Source organism: Serinus canaria, chromosome 6 (assembly GCF_022539315.1).
Source record: "Serinus canaria isolate serCan28SL12 chromosome 6, serCan2020, whole genome shotgun sequence".
NCBI lineage: Eukaryota > Metazoa > Chordata > Aves > Passeriformes > Fringillidae > Serinus > Serinus canaria.
In genome coordinates this window covers 20,561,525-20,580,704 of record NC_066320.1, presented here as the reverse complement: position 1 = coordinate 20,580,704, position 19,180 = coordinate 20,561,525, and the positions used below count along the sequence as shown (strand labels likewise).

The 19,180-nt window shown below is 35.5% G+C and overlaps 1 protein-coding gene across 1 annotated transcript in view; it reads left to right on the top strand.

The window, feature by feature from the left end:
* LOC103813901 (adhesion G protein-coupled receptor A3) overlaps positions 1-19,180 on the top strand; it is a 252,743-nt gene that overhangs the window by 215,970 nt on the left and 17,593 nt on the right. Inside the window, exon 17 of the mRNA XM_030241296.2 lies at positions 3,746-3,891. Within this exon, the coding sequence (XP_030097156.1) occupies positions 3,746-3,891 (146 nt within the window). The remainder of the gene's footprint in view (positions 1-3,745; positions 3,892-19,180) is intronic.

Genomic DNA, 19,180 nt, shown 5'->3' with positions numbered 1-19,180 from the left:
GCTCACTCCTTTCAAGTAAAGAATGAGAGAGAAGGAGGCACAACTCTTACTGGATCACTCCCCATGTGTGGGAGGCATCAATGCTGTACTCTCAAAGATTTCTGTTTCGTGGCTTCTGCTTTAGAGGAAAGGATGAGAGCCATGAATTTATGGATGCTAGGGGATGAAATCATCAGTTGAACATGTTGAAGCATGAAGAATGGACTTCATGACACTAGAATCAGGAGGCAGAAAAGTTATGGAGAGAGACAGAATCTCATTTTTTTATTGTGTGGTCACTCCAATCGCATCTCCTGGAACCTCTATATGGTTTATAAAATAAAAGCTTCCATGTGAGCTTTGGCAAGGCTCAGACCATCTTCTCCTTGATGAATGTCATATGTGAAGCTGCTTTTGAATTTGTTTCTGTAAGGCAGTAGATCTTCAGCAAGAAAGGCAAAGCTCATTCCATACTAGCCAGCAGCCTACAAGTTCAACGCAGAAAGTTGAACTCACTCTAAATTTTCTACCTGTGAAGGGAGCATGGGGTTTGGCTAATGCTAAATGTTTAAAGATTATGAAATATTCACATCCATCAGTGTTACTGCAGAGAAATTCCTGAGCCCCTTCATCTCACAGAAAAGAATAATTTTTGTTGCAGGATTAAAAATTTAATCAGAATGTTCGTGAGTATCTGTGTCCTTTTTTACATAAAACTGAATTAAGAAGTACAATCTTATCTGAAATATGATCACAATTAGGAAAAAAAGAAATTAAATTAAAAATTTGGGGAAAATAAAAAAAATTGTGTGTAACTTAAAGCTGATCAAGAGACCCTCTTGTGCCAAAATGCTTTGCATAAATGTGTATTCTGGTCATTACTATGGTAACTGCATCATATGGAACTTAACTTATCTCTAGGGTACTGAAATGTATTGAAGGAGCACAAACAGACAGCATCTTCTTACTGAAGAAAAGTATAATCTTCTATTCAAAAGGCTAGTGCTTATTCCCAAAGATAAGAGTTCTGAGAACACAGAACGTGTTAAAAATGAATCCAAGAAAACAAGAAAATTTTTACCATATAACTGTGGTTATTAAGAGCTTTAGGCACAGTGTTCTTTTCAATGCATATATCCTGGCAGTTTTTTCTGTGCCATTTGGCCCATCAGTGGAAAACCTTAAAAATAGAGGTCATCACTTCGATATTTCTAATCATAAGCCTTTATTCTGTGTGGAAAACTCAACCCTTTCCATACAATTTTATGTGAAATACAAAAGTTCTGCTAATACTGAAAATGGTTTAAAGTTATCACTTTGGTATTTAATTTGTATATGGTTTTTGGCCTCTGAACCTTTACAGAGGTAGAAATCCAGTAACAAGATACACAAAGCTAATTTTGTACCTTGGACCTTTCATGCATAACCTCAAGTTTGCATTTGCTGAGAGAGTCAAGAAAAAATTTACTGAACAAAGCCATGCTGGTCTTCCTGTTGAGCCTCATCCTTCCCTCCCATGTCATGAGCTGCTGTCTCATGAATTTCTGCTGTAGGGCCCAGGTGTCTTCCTGGCCTGAGAGAGTTAACAGGAGGTGATCCCACTGGAGGGGACAAAAGAACTTGCAGTCACAGTCCCCAAGCACACCAAAGAGGATGATGCATCTCTGTGCCATAACTGATGTCAGTGGGGAGCCAAGGGGAGGGAAGAGGCAGAGAGCACAACCCAGCACTGTGCAACACTGAACTTCCAATGGGGAGTGTGACAAGCCTTCCTTTACTAATTATTAGTGGATGAAAAAAAGCAAAAATTCTAGAGTTCAGTGTAACAGCTCAGTGCACCCTTCCAAATTCCACACCTCTGCTGTGTCATGTCAAATCTGTTAGTCATAAGGAGGTCCTGTATCTTCAGGATAAATCCTTGTTTCCTTCAAGCAAGAAATGCAAATGGTTGGGGGTTTGGGTGTTTTGTTTTGTTTTGTTTTTTTGGGGTTTTATTTGAGAGAGAGATGCAGATCATTAAAGAGTTAGTGCAGAGGATGATAACATTTTGCCTCCTCCACGTTTGTTCAATTTCTCCATGTAGCAGAAGTAACTGAGTTGCTGAAACCTGAGCACACTGTGAAAAGCAGCAGCGTGATGCAGGTGTGGCATGGCCGTGATGTTTTCAGTCATTTCAGTTGCCTGCTTGAAAGTTCAATAAAATTGTTTTGTTGTACTATTTTTAGTATTACATTCATTTAAGTGGCTGATGATTTCTATCTATATGGTCATATATGTTTTCAGAATTTCACATGTAGTTGCCTTTTAACCTGGAATTCATTTCAACTGTTCCTATTATTGCACATACCTGTGTGAAAAACAGAGTATATAGCAGCAGGGCTATGCTGAAATGAGAAAGAGGTTAGGAGCTAAATATCTAGATTTTTTTTTTTTTTCAGTTCTTTCTCATTATTTCTGCCACCTTTTTCTTCCCCCTTTCTCATCCTCCTGCCTCCCCTCCCTGCTCATGGTTCTGTTCAGGGCATCCCTACAGAAACCCTGCAAGCTGCCTGTGAACCAAGACCAGACAGCACCAGTCCCTGAGCTGGCAGCATCTGCCAGCTCATAATACACAATTCTCTCACTCTCTTATTTCTGCTTCTTTTACCTCAAGCAGCAGCAGTGATGAAGGCTTGATCCTCCCTTGTCTAATGTGACAAACAGGTCCCAGAGAAAATTACAAAGGGTTTTTTGTTGGTGATATTTGCTGCTACCTTCAAGTTTTGAGCTATAATACTAAACAGAAACAAAATGCATAGAATTTTTTTTTTCTTTACCTATCAATTATTTTGTTTTAAGTGGAGCAAAAATGAACACTGGTTCAAATAAATCATTATAATAGATTTGTGTTAGCTTTATTCAGCAATTCTCTGTATTCCTTAAACTTTTATGTTCTTTCCAATTATAGCAATATTTTACTTGTCACTGCAAAATGTCAGGTTATTGCTTCAAAGGTAACCTCATTTTATATAATCAGATGCAGACTTAGCTGATGTAATAAAGCACTGGAGATTGGATAAAATTCCAATTACTGCTTCCATAGTAATGAATAACAATTACTAACATAACAAAGATGTTAGCATTTTAGAGGTGTTTGTACTTTGTTTTCCTTTCAATGATAAACACACCAGTTTCTTGGGGAAAAAGTGATAATAACATTATTAGCATTTATAATTCTTTTTAAGGGGAGATGCCAAGAGTTGCCATTTTTTTAAAATTCTGTAGACAAGTTTATAATTTTCTTAAAATATGTCTGAAAATAACCTGCATTTATCAGTGCAAATAGCACTGATGCCATTTCCAGAAGTCAGCCTTGCCTGTGCTTAGCAGAGTGGGAACTACAGCAGGATATTCCTGAAAAGTTAAAGGAAATAGCATAATAGCAAGCAAAAATGCTGGCCTCCCATTGCATTCTCATGCAAGAGAAAGAGTGCAACACAAACTAAGAGTCACATCACTTTAAATCCAGGTGTAAAATGTTTTCATTAAACAGGTTCTTGGAAAACAAGTGTTTTTACATCTCTATTTCCTAACATTGCTTCTGGTATTGCAGATAATATTATTTATGGTGGATTAAATAACTGGTTTTCAGTGCAACTGTTAGATGCATTTATAAATTCAATTTTAAAAAAAATTTTGCCTGTTCCCTTATGAAGTAAGATTCTTGTAAAACTCTTATTTTACTGGTGCATTTATTGAGTTGTTTAATTGTCCCCTCTTTTTTTAGGTTGGCATTGTACTGCATTATTCTACACTGTCTACTATGCTATGGATTGGAGTAACTGCCAGGAATATTTATAAGCAAGTCACAAAAAAACCTCAGCCTTGCCAAAACAGTGACCAGCCTTCTTATCCAAAGCAACCTCTACTCAGGTATGGGATATTAGTTACATTATTTTTTTAATTTCATCCTAGAAAATATCAATTATAAGCAAACTCTCATTCTTATTTCTGTATTTTTTACTTTTTATAGACTATAAAAAGCATCCATAAAGAATTGAGCCAACTAGGTGTGTACAAAAATCTGAGTATTTATTGCATGCTAATAGTAAAGTTCAGAACTAACTGATAGTTAGTTCTGAACTTCTGATAGTTCAGAAGATGGAAATATGCAGAGCTTGTATTGGCTAAGTTCAGATACCTTTATCTAAACAAGAAGAACTGAAAATGTTTCAGTTGATTTCTTATGGAGGAAAAAAAATCCCCCGAACCAGAAACTGGCTTGATTCCGAGCCTTATTTAATCTCCAGTAACTGTGTTTTGCCTTTATCTCTTCTGCTCTGCTGCTTGCCCACACTTGTATTGAAAGCCTGATATCCTGATAGCAACCTTCCTCCCTGCCCATCAGAGAGGTGATGCTGCTACAGGAGCCACTGGGAGTCTGCACTGCCTGTCAGCTCTCTCTGGAGCAGACTCGGATGTGTCTCTGATGGCATTGCAGGTGTAAGACAGTGGGAGTTCTTGCTGAAACTGCAAGCCAAAACAGTCAATCTGCACAAGAAAAGAAAAAAAAATTAAACCGTGGCAAAACCTTGCCACAAAACCAGGATTTCAAGCCAAAGGCATGAGAAGATTAATTCATCTTTTTTAAGCTTAGCTATCAAAAAATTACATATTAGCCAAAGTTATATATTGTCCCTATACAGATGCAGGAGGGAGGCAGAAAAAGAACTTGTAGAGAACAATTCCTCCTGTCCATCTTGAATGTTTGTGTGAGGACAGGATGAATTGTCTTATGGAGGTGCCTCTCATTTCCCACAGATCAAGGACAAGTCTGAATGGTCAATTTAGCATAAAGACCTCCATTTTATAGTGGAGGTCAGGAAATACCAATTCTACCTTTTATGTATTTTCTGTGACAAATCCACAGTGTAGTCTTTAAAACAGATGTAGATTGTTTTATTTTAAACACAAAATTTTTAGCAAGTAGCATTTATAGATGTGTGTGTGATGGTGTCACAGCTTGTTAAAAGTTTGTAGGAGGAGGAATTGAGTTTTTCTGTCTGATTCTTCAGAGTCAGATTTTTACTAACATGATTTTGGTTAGAAAACTAACTACTTTTCTTCTTTTTAAAACACTTTATTTCTAGAGATGAAATTGATTAAAGTTAACATAAAATGTGTATTATGATGAGAAGGAGTGCCATATTGATCCTCAGCTTTGTGAGGTGTAAGCAAGAGGGTAATCTTTCACTGAAAGTGCCTGACTTTGCCAGTCCATGATTTACTACACCATTCTTCAGAGATGAGAATTTCACTCCTTCACTTACCAGCTCATGGCAAAATGAATAATTGCCAATTTTCAAATGGTGCAATGTGACTATTAAGGTAGAAAATTGTTACAAGTTGCATAGACCCAGCATAGTGTATGTTCTTCAAATTCAAATCTTGTTTGAGTTGGAAAACAATAGACAGTCAGGTTACAGGAAAGATGACTCTAATTAGAATCTTTGTTGTACCAGTCATGTTGAGGTTCCCAGACAGTGAAAATAAATAGTAGCTATTTTAAGTTTAGCAATAGAAATGATAAACCACCTTCTAGCTGTAACAGAACATGGGTATAATTGTTTAATAGCTAAGTAAAATTATTCTAAGCTATTTTTCTCCCACAGGGCACCACGTATCTTAGAGACACAGGCACTGAAATGTCTAATGCAATTTCACAATGGTGAGCACTAGATTCAAAATAGTGAGGATCAGTTTCACTTCATGTAGAAAACAGGCATAGTGTATGTAAAATTAAGAATCACTTTTAAGCAAGAAAAGGCTAAACTCATAATTAGTAGTTGTTTGTTCTTTCAGAATGATAATGATAATTTTGGGGGGCATTTTACCTTTCCTGATTTTAATAAAATTTAAGTCTAAATTATTCTTTGTCATAATATTTCCATAAAATCCATTAAGGGTGCTTACATTTCAAGGCAGTAATTTATAAGAAATGTTTTAACTAGTCAGTGTTCATGTGTCTATAAGTCAATGCCAGCCTTTTTACATATTGTTCCTCAGGTACTTAAGGGAAAACATCTGAGTTTGGGTGAGGGGGTGTTAATTTGTCTCCATTTGACATCAGTAGATAACTAAATAGTATAAAGTTTATTCCAATGGAGATGGAGTTAGGCTTTTTTATATGTCAGGACTGTCAGTGACAGGAAGCCAATGATACAGTCTATGAGACACTTTTAAACAAGAGGTGGTTTTTCAGTGATCTTTCTCTACAGACTTAGAGCAGTATGCAATACAAATATGTGAATGTGTTTGGCAAGAACTCTATGCTCAGCTGTTGTTCTTCAGTCTTCTTTGGTAAAGGTTGTGTTGGATAGAAGGTGTTTCCAGTTCACATGTGAGTGGTTTTGTATTCCATTATATGCACTTGCTGCAGGAGACATAGAGGTACCTTTTGTGAGTCAGTAAGTGGGATCTAATGCCAAAAATCAGTACCTAAATCTATCATGTGGAATTTACCAAGAAATCATAAAAATTGTCTCACCACATTTTTTTCACAAAGCTTGGTCCATTCTAAAGAGTAACTGAAATAGTGAAAATAAATAGAGTAGAATATCTGAAAGGAGACCCTACCTGTTAGGAGGAAAGGATGTAGGCTTGTAAGAGTTGCTGTGGTTTCTCTGCCTGCTGTTTGCATATTCATTTGCAGAAGGAAGACAAATGAGGTGCCCTTGATCTTTTTCTCCTACTTTTCTTTGTAGCAATAAGTACCCTATTATGTAAAGCTGTGGTTCTTTATAAGTTTTCTCTCTTCCAGATAGTGATCAAATTTGGAACATTATTGCAGTCTAATTTGACTTCATGGCAATATGATTTTAAATATTGCCTCTTTTTATATGTTAATCATGTATTGTGAGATACAATATGTACACTGTACATCCTAGAGTATATATATTTTATTCTATATATTATTCATGAAATATATATTATCTGTTAATTACAGAGTTAAACCCCTGAGGGCCTATCACTTTGATGACTGGAACCAACTGAAACAATTCTGGCATTTTTCTCAAAATGTGCCTGCATGCTAATGAGGTGGATCAAATTAATGCATCATTGAGTTTTGTGTATTGAAATTCTGAACCTTAGCACTTCAACAGATAATGAAATTACTTCCTGTAAAATATACTCTGTGGTATTCTTAACAGAAATAAATAATTCTATCTGTTCATCTTCTGTGGACATTTGTTAAACCTGGCAGAGTTTAGCTTCTGACTCATCTGAAGGCAGATTTTGCCAGCAAAGGCAAAGGGGCATGCAAGATTCAGCTATTACTGCAATGTACAGAACTTCTTATCAGCCCAAGCTGAGGCACAGGTAGTGTTGGGTTTTGTGCCTGCTATGTGCATGCATTTTTCATGTGATGCTCTGTGCCCATACAGATTAGACAGAAGTACAGACCAGCAGAAAATACTTCTGAAAGATATTCTGTAAAATCATTTCTTCCTAGAGTGACAGGAAAAAAATCAGATTGCTTTCATTTTTAATAAGATAACTAGTGAGCACAATTGCATTCTAAACATTTAAAATAAAAAATAAATAAGCTGCTAGCTGGGCCAGAGATTGGTGATAAGGAGTCAGATAATTAAGTTTTATCTCAAGGTTAGGTACAAATATATCTCCTAATGTTCTCCCACCTCTTTTATTCAATGAATGTCTTGCAAGATAACTAATATGGCAGTCTTCAGATTACAGAGTCCAATATCCCATATCTGTCATGAAAAAATATCGATGTGCATAAATAAGGTTGCAGAAGTAACAGCAAAACAGATAACAGTTGATGTCACTGTCTCTGTTGAACTTCATCTTATTTTTTATGTAACATATTTTGATAAGCTTTTTAAAATGTTCTTTCTAAAATTGTGAGGCTGTTAGGAAATGTACCTCATGTATATCTAGGTGTAGCAGCAATTTCAGAATGGATTGTGCCCTTTGCTTTGTATTCAAAGTTGTAGCCTATAGTACTATTTTTTTAGCTATAGTACTTTTAGTACTATAGCTAAAAAATCATAACTGAGGCAAATTGAAACAGTTTTCAGCAGCACACACAGAGTGCCTACAGTCAATATCACTGGCTTCCATTCCCTTCTCTTACTATTTTCAATCTTAAATAACTTGAAGAGTTAAGAATAATTTTAGAATGAGAAAGCTGATTTCCTATTTCACACATTTTGAAATGTCTTAACTGTCCTTTAAATCTGCACACAGAGCAGAGCTTGAAGTACACCGTTGAGAATGGGGGGAGTTTGGTCAAACTCTTCTAATCTGCTAATGGATGTCTACAGGCAGATACGTGTCTGGGTGTCTGCTCTTCTATGTGAGGTTGTTTATGGGCAAGTTTCTGTATATCACACATACACTTCCAGGGCACAGAGCAATGAAAGGAGTCTCCCTAGAGAGCTGTGTTTGTGGTCTAGTGGTGACTAACAGGCTGCCCCCTGAGCTCCTGCAAGGTGTGGTGGTGCTGCCCTTGCATCCTCCCCCTCTCCTTGGGAGTGTGGCAGCAGCTCTTCATGTTCGTTCCCAAGCTCGTTATTTCTCTCTGCTACCTAAACATTAATCAGCAGCACCCAGCTAAACAGTAGCCAAGTATCTTTGAGACACTGAATTATGCTAAATCCTTTCACTGCAAAAAGGAGAAACCCCACAAAACTTTCAAATACAAGAAAATCCTCTCCTTCTGTTATTGTTGACTAGTGCTGTGATGAGGCTCTTGCCTTACAGAGAGGGGATTTTACAGATTGCAGGATACCACAGGGGTCATGGCACCCACTTAGTGCTTTGTTCACAGTGTTAACCCTGCTTTTCTCAGCATGAACATTTAGCTGCTTGATCTGAATTCTGACAAGCTGGAAACCAACCCATGGGTGCAAATGGATCTATTGCTGTGTTTGCCTCACTGCTGAGAGAGTCCTGAGAGAGCCTGGCAGGAAATGTTGACTTCTGTCATGAATTGAGTATAGGGAAATTTTTACTGAGTAAGTTACCAATAAAGCAGGCTGTGTTTGAATCTGAGTTGCAGACAGCAATCTGCATTATGTCATTAGAAACTGCCACGTGATGTTTTTGCACCATAATGGAGATACTAAAAAAATTCCAGTTATAAAGACCAAAGACTTCTTATATTTAGTTTCTAAAGAATGATTATGTCCAAAGAAAAACCCTAGAATAAAAAAAAGTGCTTTCTAATATTCCTGAGGCTGAAAGGGTCTTCAGAAAATGATCTTTGTCAATGTCCCCTATCATTTATAACGAGCTGGCTACAATTTATTGCAGTGTGATAGCAGTGTAATGGGGGAATCAACATTTGACTACCCTTAGAAATACTTTGTTAAATATCAAGTTTGGCAATTGTTTTGGCCATGCCATTTTCTGAATCTTCAGACTGAATCATATGAAGCAGCATAATTTACGTTGTGACAGACAGAGACATTACTTGTCCCCTTGACACCAGCAGCTCTGAAATGCAGTTAAGTTCTAGTGCATTTTTCATTAGTGCTGGCTCTCATGAATCCATTTCTTCTAGTACGAAACAGAGATTGAGAGGGAGAGAGAAAGAGGTCAGATGTAAAGTATCATTTGCAATCCATTGTTTTCTTCTTCATGATATGCTCTTAAAAATTAACTCATAGAGCTTTGATCCATGAAAGCCCATCTTTCCTTCCCACAGAGAACATATCAAACTTCCTCTATAAAATATAAATTCAGACCTGATTATCCCAAGGGATCATCTGTCTTTTTCTTAAAAATTCTCTATGGTTTGAGTATGTTGAATTAAATGGGAACTGCCACAGGGCAGAATTCTCAGGAGCCTTGAGGAGATCTCTCTGGTTCACTCTTTACTATTAGCATAGACCCACTTGTGTCATTGCAGAGTAAGTGAAAATGACGTCTCCCTGCAAGTCAGGGTTTCACCAGCTGGGTGAACCATGGCATGGTGAGCCAACAGTCTCTCTGAGAATCTGCTCCAGGAAGTTGGCTAGAATTTAAGTACTTGATTGTATCCTTTGCTTACAGGACAGAATATTTTGATGTGGGTAGGGTCAGTCATCAGGAGGTTTATCTCACATTTCTGATATTGTAATCAACATTTCCTATTTTAGAAATGGGAAGTTAAGACTAGAAATGTAAATTATTAGATAATTTTAAAATTGTGCAGTAAATTTTTGCAATCCTCATGTATTCTCAAGGCTGCTTATCACCTCTATACTGTAAGTTCCTGAAAACAAATAAGTGTGTAACACTGTTTTTTATCAAATAGCTTGGGTTGGGAAGAACCTTAAAGATAATGTAGTGATATTTCTTAGATACTATCTGCAAACACTGTTCCCATGTTTCTTGTTTCAATATTTGTCATATTCCCAGGAAGGAGAAAAGCTATTTCAGCAATATAGCATTTCTAAATTTTTTGCATTTAATAAGTTACAATTGAATGTAAGAAAAGCCATGTTTCCCTTCCAGCTATTGTGTTCATTTTATTCACCAAAGTAAGGCTTATATTCACAACACCAAAATAAATTATTTTATCATTATATTGGATATTAAAATAATCTAAAGGTAACAGCCTTTTTGAAAATTTAGTTTGATTTAATTATAGAGTTAATATTTTGAACATTGCTACATTGCTTCTGAAGACAGTTTTAGTAATTGTCATTCAAAGATGACACAACAGAAGTAATACAGAAATGCTGATCATTTGTAGACAGATTGTGGTCTGTCTTATCATCCCACCAACTTAGGCAAGTTCTGAAAAAAATAAAAAAAAAAAGTCAGCCCAAACCAACCAAACAACCAAACAAAATCAACCAAAAACCCTACTCAAACAAAAAAGAATTAAAATGCTGGAAGGAACCCTAGCCAGAAAAAGCAGAACAATTCTGCCCCTTGAGGTATAAAAGCTAGATATAATGAAAAAGAGAAGCTTAAAAACAAAGCAAGAAATTTAAGTCTGTATATCACAAATTAAAAAGAGAGACAGAACCTGAGGGTACTTGGAATTTGGTTTGATACTTCAAGGACACACTGATATTATGTGCTATTTAGCATGATCAGTCTTAAGTGCTGATATATGTTCAGATGGAGTCAAGGATGTAACTGAAAGGTCTGCAGTGGAAGAGGGTATAAAATTGTGATGAGGGAAACTTTTTCATTAATTCTTTTTACTGAACTTCAACTTGAAGCCAATTTTATTTCCATCACATGGGGATAAAGTTATCTTTGGTCACAGACAACATTTAATTCAGGTTTGGGTTAATTGTTCTACACAAGAAAATTTCCAGTAAAATGAAAATATTAAAATAGTTTGGAGGGCCACAGGAATACAGAGTAGTATGGAATAGCAATATATTCATTGGTATCCTGAGAAAGTTGTTGCACTTTGCACAGGCCAAATAAATATTCATTGCTGACAGCACTGGATTGCCAGGGTATGGTGCCAGAGCATGGAGGAATTTTCCTGCCAACTCTTAATCAAACAGGAGAAGTGATCAGAGCTTTTCTGCTCCACCTTCAGTGTGAGTGATTGAATTGTGGAGTCACTAACACAAAGATGGTAACAGAGCCTTCTTGTAGTTCCACTTCATCTGGCTTATGAATCAAAATTCCAAAAGTTCCTTCTCATGGAGAAGTTGGTAACACTATTCTTTAAAACTGACCTGAAAGCACTAGGAAATAGTTTAAGTCAATTTGAATGCACTACCAAATACTTAAAGAGAATGATCCCCAGAGGACAGGATCCTCCTTGATGTGAACTGATTTCTAGAGCATGTCAAAATCAAGGTAGAAAAAGGATTTTGTAGCTGTCATAACTTCATTGGCTAAGGTACAGGCAAGGTGCACCTGATGTTGGCACTGCTCAGAGTAGAAATACAATAATACCAAATCTTTGAGAGATATTGAGGTAAAAGGTGAAGTTTTATCCTCTTTTTTTTAAAGAACAGTGTCTGAGCTACTTAGTATAGATGAAAAGAAATGGGTTATGATTATTGCAGAAGAAACATATGTTATCCTACTTGTAAGCAAGACATTAAACAGCATAGAAAGTCACTTAGATCCATTCAACTGAAATTCTCTTCTATGGTGTGGCTATTGACAAATATAGCCAAAAAAAGAAAATTACCACACCAGAGTGATACCTGGGCATTTAATGAGGAAATGATGGGCTTGGGATAGAAATTCTGACTACATGAGTTATGTAGTTATGGCAATTGCAAGCTTTCAAAATTGTGAGCTTCCTGAAGACTTAAAATTAATTTTATGATATTTTCAGCTTTGACAGGCTTGAACTGCAACATGCTGATCTGCAGAACTGTGTACTAGATTGAATTTTCAGCTGCTTTTATCCTGAGTTCACATCTAGGTATTTCCTGGAAATTCAGAATTCTTGTCATACTGTCCCTTGCCTCAGTAGCTTTTAGCACTTGAGCTGCTCATATACATAATTTTAGAGGGAAAGTTAGAGGGTGGGTGAGCTTGATAAAATGCTCCATGCTTTGATATGCTGCTCCAGGCAAAATGTAAAATGCTGATTGGAAATTTTACAAGTTCAAGGATTTTTAGAAGATAATATATTCAGACTCCAATGGGGGCTTTATAGGAAACTTTATCAGATTTGAAAGAACTAAATATTTTCTCAAAAGATTCTCTGGTGTCATACAGATTAAACTTGATTATGCAAAAATGCTGTAAAGATAAATGCATAAGATCTTTTCAAGTGTGCTTATTGTAATTGTATGGACAAAGAACTAAGCATTCCCATCTGCATGAAATTATATCCACCACAATTACAGAAAAGAATATCTGACTTTTAACAGTAGATGATTGTACTCATTAATTAGTGAGAAAAATTAGTCACATTAGATACAAATCCTTTCTTACGAGAATTTTTCTGTGAGGAAGATAGAACTTCAAGTTTGTTACAGGACACTTGTCTTAGGTAGGCACCTGTATACATCCAGCTTAACTGTAATGAAAGCCCTGATGTTGCAAGAAAACATAAGTCATGAAGATTTATGAAGTATGCTGTGCAGACTGATAAACTGCACTGTCACAGAAATGGCTGCAGGCAGGCAGCTAGTGTAATATAGGATTGTGCAATAAATAGTCTGATAATATCTGCAGTAGAGCACAATCACTGTGCATTTAAATTATAGCAGGGTACAGGACATAGTAGGTGCTGCATTTACCAATACATTGCCACTGTTCCATAAAGTAATTTTGGCTAAAAGATATTATCAGATTCCAAAACTAAATGCTGAACCAAAAAAATGTTTATCTTAAAAATATGGCTCATCTTAAAATGAACTAGCAATAAAACACAAATATATATATTTTATGCACATATGTATATATATTAGTAGTGATAGTTTTAAATACAGAATTTTAATGTTTCATAATGTTTTTCTTTAATAATGAATGGTAAAATTCAAGGAAATTAAATTATATCTCTTGGACAAACAAAATTGGTGAAGTCCACAGATATGCATATTACATTAAATATGTTGGAACATATTTATGTATAACTGTTGCAAATTCAGTTTTAGACCTGGCTTATTCTGTGCATACTTCCTGTCAAATATATGTGATAATCTCTGGTTTAGGTCTGTTTGGAAGGAGGGCTTAAAAGTCTTGGGAGGAAAAGCTGCATTAGATTAATTCACTTGGTTTTGAGTTGAGACACCATGGAAAATTATACATAAAGTTCCACTGATCTCCCTGACATTGTACATCCTAAGTACTTGAAACCCATCACTGGAAATGTGGATGACTCAAGTTAATGTTCATTGAAAATTCCAAATGAAAAGGCATTAAAGTGAAAATCATGCAACAAATAATAAGCTTAAATTGCAGCAAGGGGTAAATAGGTTAATATTAGGAAAATATTTCAACCTGTGAAAATAGCTGACAATTAAAACAGGTTACCTGGAAGGCTGTGGGAACTCTGTCCCAAGCAATTTGTTAACATAGATTAGAAAAGGCCAAGCCAGTCATGACAGACATTTACTGTGACCCTGACTCAGAGCTTTTGAGTGGACAAGATGATCTCCTGATGTTCATTCCTGCCCTACAATTCTGTTACTAGTAAACCAAGGATTTTTCCTAACAATATTTCCATTTTCCAACCCTTATTTGCTGCTGAATTTCTACAGTCTCATTGGTCTCATAAGAAACTCCTGTGTTTCATTATGCAAGCAAATTCTGACAGAAGAGACTTTGAAACTAATGTGTTCCAAATATGCCTTCAGTGTTTGGAAATCTTATGAGTCTTGTAGAAACTGGCTGCTGATCCTGCAGGTATTTTTATTCAGGTACCACCTTACTATATAAAACATAACAAAAAATTAGGCCACCTTCTGCTCTGAAACACATGCACTCACATTGGATTTTCAGTGGGAGTTACACATATTTAGTCACAAGAATATTTTGGTTCACAGGTTGAAAATACTGTTCATTGCTATTTAAAAATAAAGTTTGGTAAATATTCTGTAATTTTAATGATGCAGATTGAAATACTTTCAATATATAATATCTAATATACCTTAGAAAAATAGAATGTCCAGGTGAAACTTTGTGCCTGTATTGATTGAGTACTCATTCAAACAAAGGGGTAATGCCATTATTATTGGATTACACTTAGTACTCAGAGAATCATTCAGGATTTTAAATTCATCAGAGAGTGAACATTGGTGAGGTTTTCTGTGAAAGAAAACTTGAGCACACGAGATACCTGACTTATTTATCTATTGATAATAAGAGATACCTAGTATTGTTTAAGCTATTAATTACGAGGTAAGAGAACTATGATTACAGAAGCCCATTTGTGTTTACTTTTCAATATTTGTGAGCAATGTCAAAAAAAAAGTCCTGAGTGGTCAGTCACACAGTCTTGCTGCTTCTTCATATTGGATGAACTTGCAGACATCACCAGGAAAAAAAAAGTACCTTTATAGGGAGAGTTCATTTCCACTCTGGAATTCCGTATCTGGAATTACTGATATCTCTAAAGCTCTTTCTCATGAATCCAAAAGATAAGGGGCAGGAATTGTGGGCAAATCACAATCTCTGTTATTTGCAGAATAGATAACCATGCTGGCTATTATTTTATAGGTAAGGCATTTTTTGTTGTTTAATGTGGATTATCATACTCAAGTTATTGTCATACAAGAATAGTGTTAAACTTGTCTACTTGTGTATCTCAGTCCTCCGTTAGAGATGTTGCAGAAGCAACCAATTATCCATATTCCCTCTTCATGCTTCTAAAGACTGTTTTCCAACTAGAGAGAACTTTTCCTTCTGAGGTTCTGGCATTGCTAAATCAAATAATTATTGTACCTAGCAAAGCTAGGCAGCCTTTTGACCCAGAAAGCTGAGCAATGAGATGCTCTTACAGTTTTGTGAAGATGGCTGTTTATTCTTTTTCAAATCTATTTTTTCCATGTTCATAACTTTCTGGAAATGACACATCGTTTCTAGCTTTTGTTGTTTAATATTTATTGATTAATGTTTATAAAAATAACTCTATCCCTGCTTTTCCTTTTCTTTCAAAGTTTCATGATCACTTCCGGTTGAATGCTCAAAAAAACTATAATTTTTTTTAAAACTTACTTTTGACCTTTTTATAAATGATGGAAAACCTTTCTTTTTGCTTCAGGTTAAAATCTGGGATAGGGATCACTAGAAATAGATTTCTGTGTATGCCAGCTTTTAAAAAATAGGAAAAAGCAAATGTTCATGCCATCATCATACATAAAAGATTTTCCATAGCTCACCTTAGTAATACGAAGACTGACAATGGCAAAACCCCACAACACTGAAGTTAAAAATCAGGGTTGACATTCATGAACTCATGCAATTGTACCTTTGTTTCTTACTTTTCAATAGGGTGAATTAGGGACAAAATGTCAACCTGAATTTTTGTCAATAAATCTCCATAGTTTTGTGGAGTCAAGTCATTAATTGAACAATACTTTCTATGGGTTAACAACAGGCTAATCCATAATATTTTTCTATAATATAAAATTTAAAAAGAATACTCCTTGCTGCCTCTAGATTAGCAGATTGAATTACATCCTATGGACTGTGAAAGAGAAAGTGTTCCAGAAAGAAGCCAGAAGTCTTAAAACCATCTAAAAAAAAGTTATTTTCAGCATGTTCTAATGCTTCCCTGCTGCTTGTTACATTTAATAAAAGCTTCTTGCTAAGTTTTAAGTTCTTGGCTACCTGGATATCTGTCAAGATGAAAAATTTGAAGTTGTAGAAATGGATAAGATTGCATAAATCCTAATGTAATATTTTCTCCACAAAAAACAAAGAAAGTTTGCTTTTTCCTGTTTGAAAACTTTAGGGATGAAACTTCACTAAGGTTCTTTGCAGGATCGATTAGTTTCTGAAAAAGAATAATGCAGTCGTGTAGTACAAAATTGAGCAAGTCTGCATGTCACAGGGAGTTTGATGGAAGCAAGTGAAGATAAGGCACTTGGAAAAGTAATGGATGAACAACCTATTAGACACAATAATGGGGTTCATACATAGCATAAATTTCTCCTTGGTTTCAGCTGTTCTTGGCTGGCTACAGCCACAGGTGTCAGCATTGTTGGTGGGATGTGGAGCAGGGTCTCCTTCTGAGTTTCATTGTCTCCTATCTTGGTTATGTTTTGATAATGCATTGCACTGTTCTAAAGAACTCAGACTTTATTCTTATTTCTTAAGGACTCAGAATTTATTTGAAAATTTATATTGCAAGTATATTTGAGGTTTGAAAATATTTGAGATACATTTATATTGAAAAATATTCAGAATAAATTTTAAAATGTAGGAATTTTCAAGCTATGCTCATTCACCTGTTAATTAGTCCACTTTGAGTAGTACATATGTTTCAAATCACATATTAATATATACCAGAAGAGCAGTGGTTGAAAGGAGCCTTCTCTCAGCATTGACAGCTGGTATGGATGGACTCTCATAAGCCTGAAAAGATAACAATGAATAATAAGTTAATTATAGTGCCATAAAAAAATAAGATTGGCAGAAGCATCTGTAAATCATCGAGTTTAACTCTCAAAGCAGATCCAACTTGAACGTGAGCTGAGGTTCTCACCTAGGTCAGTTTTGAAAATCTGCAAGGACTTCTTCCTCTTGTTCTGGCTCTGTATCCTTTTAGCATTCATATTGGATAGACCACAAACATGAAATGGCCTGAAAATAAATGACAAAAAAAATCACCCAATCCCATCAAAATTCAGGAATATGTTACAAATTGAAATGCATGGAAGCAAAGCTGTCATTACTAAGGATTCCTGAGGGAAAAAAGATAGGAGGTAATGAAATATGCTTAAAAATGTTGGAATACCACCAAAAAAAGTCAAGGAGAGAAGATATTCACAATTAATCAAATAAATGGATTTTGGATTTCCACTATTTTCTTATTGTATTAGTTTAGGAAGGTGTAAGTAGTGGTTGCTTGTAGAAAAGTTGCATGTTCCAACTGCTACCTGGATTTTCATTCATGGAAGAGGACAACTTTTTTGCTATGTCTTCTTATTCTGAAAAGGAAAATAAACTTAAGATTTAGAAGTGATTATGCAAGAGAGATGCAGAAAAAAATATGATTGAAAAAAATGAAATGTTTTATCTTTGTATTTTGACTTTTTCACCTGACCTATATTTTGCAGCCTCACATTTTAGATTTCTGGTGCATAAATTTTCAGACTGTAGTCTTTTTGGACTGCAATTTAATTGTTGAGGGAAGCATTCTATTCTGCCTTGCTGCTCTGTATAAGGACTGAGAATTTCTTTTCCTCAGGAAGTAATTGTGAACAAAGACAATACAAGGGTAGAAAGAAAAAAAATCCAAAACCAGAAAGGTACAAGTCTAACTTATACAGGCACCTTGTACATAATCATTTCTTTGCAATGTTGCCTTGTGCAGTCTTGGTAAATAAAGCAAAAATGTGTGCCTTCAGGATCTCTGTGTCAAAGCACTGAGGTTATATTTCAGGATTTTAACATCTGTGCCTTGTGCTGGCTTTATCTGACTGCTTCCAGATGGTTTTCTGTATGATTGAAAGCAGCATCAGTGTGAATGAACATCATGTCTACTACTTTTTCTTAACTTTAAGAGATGCTCCCTCCTCAATTTATGACCTGTGGCAAACCCTAAAAATACTAGAACTATTTTTAAAAAAATCAAAATATTTTAAAATAGGAACCAAATTAAAACACAAGGTCCCTTCCTTTACCACAGAGGTCTTTAGAGGAATTCGAAACCTGCATGTATGCTTTTCATGTCTGAAAAAATTCCTTTTGGGAAACTGTTTGATCTCTTCTCAAAAGATGTGGGTTTGATAGCTGAAAGCTTGGTAGCTGAAAAGATTCAACAGAAAGGGTTTTGTGGTTTCCATGGATCTTCTGTGTAAATGCTCTTCAATTTTAAATGGCCCTCTGGGTTTGTGACTGAATACTTCTTGTAGACCAGGAAGATTTAATAATCCAAATTATATTATTTTTATTTAGTGTGTGGTTTCTTCATGTCTTAAACAAGACTGCTTGTCCTCTCACTTTGCCTGAGGATACATCTTGCTATAGCTGAGTGATTAGATTTTAGATACATGCAGTTGAAAATAAACCAAATTACCTGACTAAATGGAAGGTAGCAGTAAATTGTGATTAGCACATAATTGTAAACTTCACAATTGTAAATTGTAAAGAGATGCAGAAGATTGAAACACTAATGTTTAAATTTGGGGATGTAGTTCCTGATCACTAACAATACTTTGAAGATGAGGCATTTATTACCTTATTAGTAAAATTCTCAGAAACAGTAAGAATGCTTTAATGCTTTGAAGTGTCAATATGTAAAAGCCAAAAGAGATACTTCCATATATTTTCTGTACACAGTCTAAATATGTCTTGAGTATGGTGTATGGGTTCCATTTAAGAATATGCATAGGATATGCTGAACAAATCTAGAAGAATTAAATTTACCACTGTTCTGTGCACTTCATAGGAAAACATTTATGAGGACATGCCAACCTATCAAATATGACTTTATCAAATATTAAAAATATGTCTGTTGCACAGTGGCTGTAACGTGTGTAATTTTAAAGTCTTTCTGAGAGGACTCAAACAGCAACAACCCAGCCACTGCTATGTGAGAGAAACC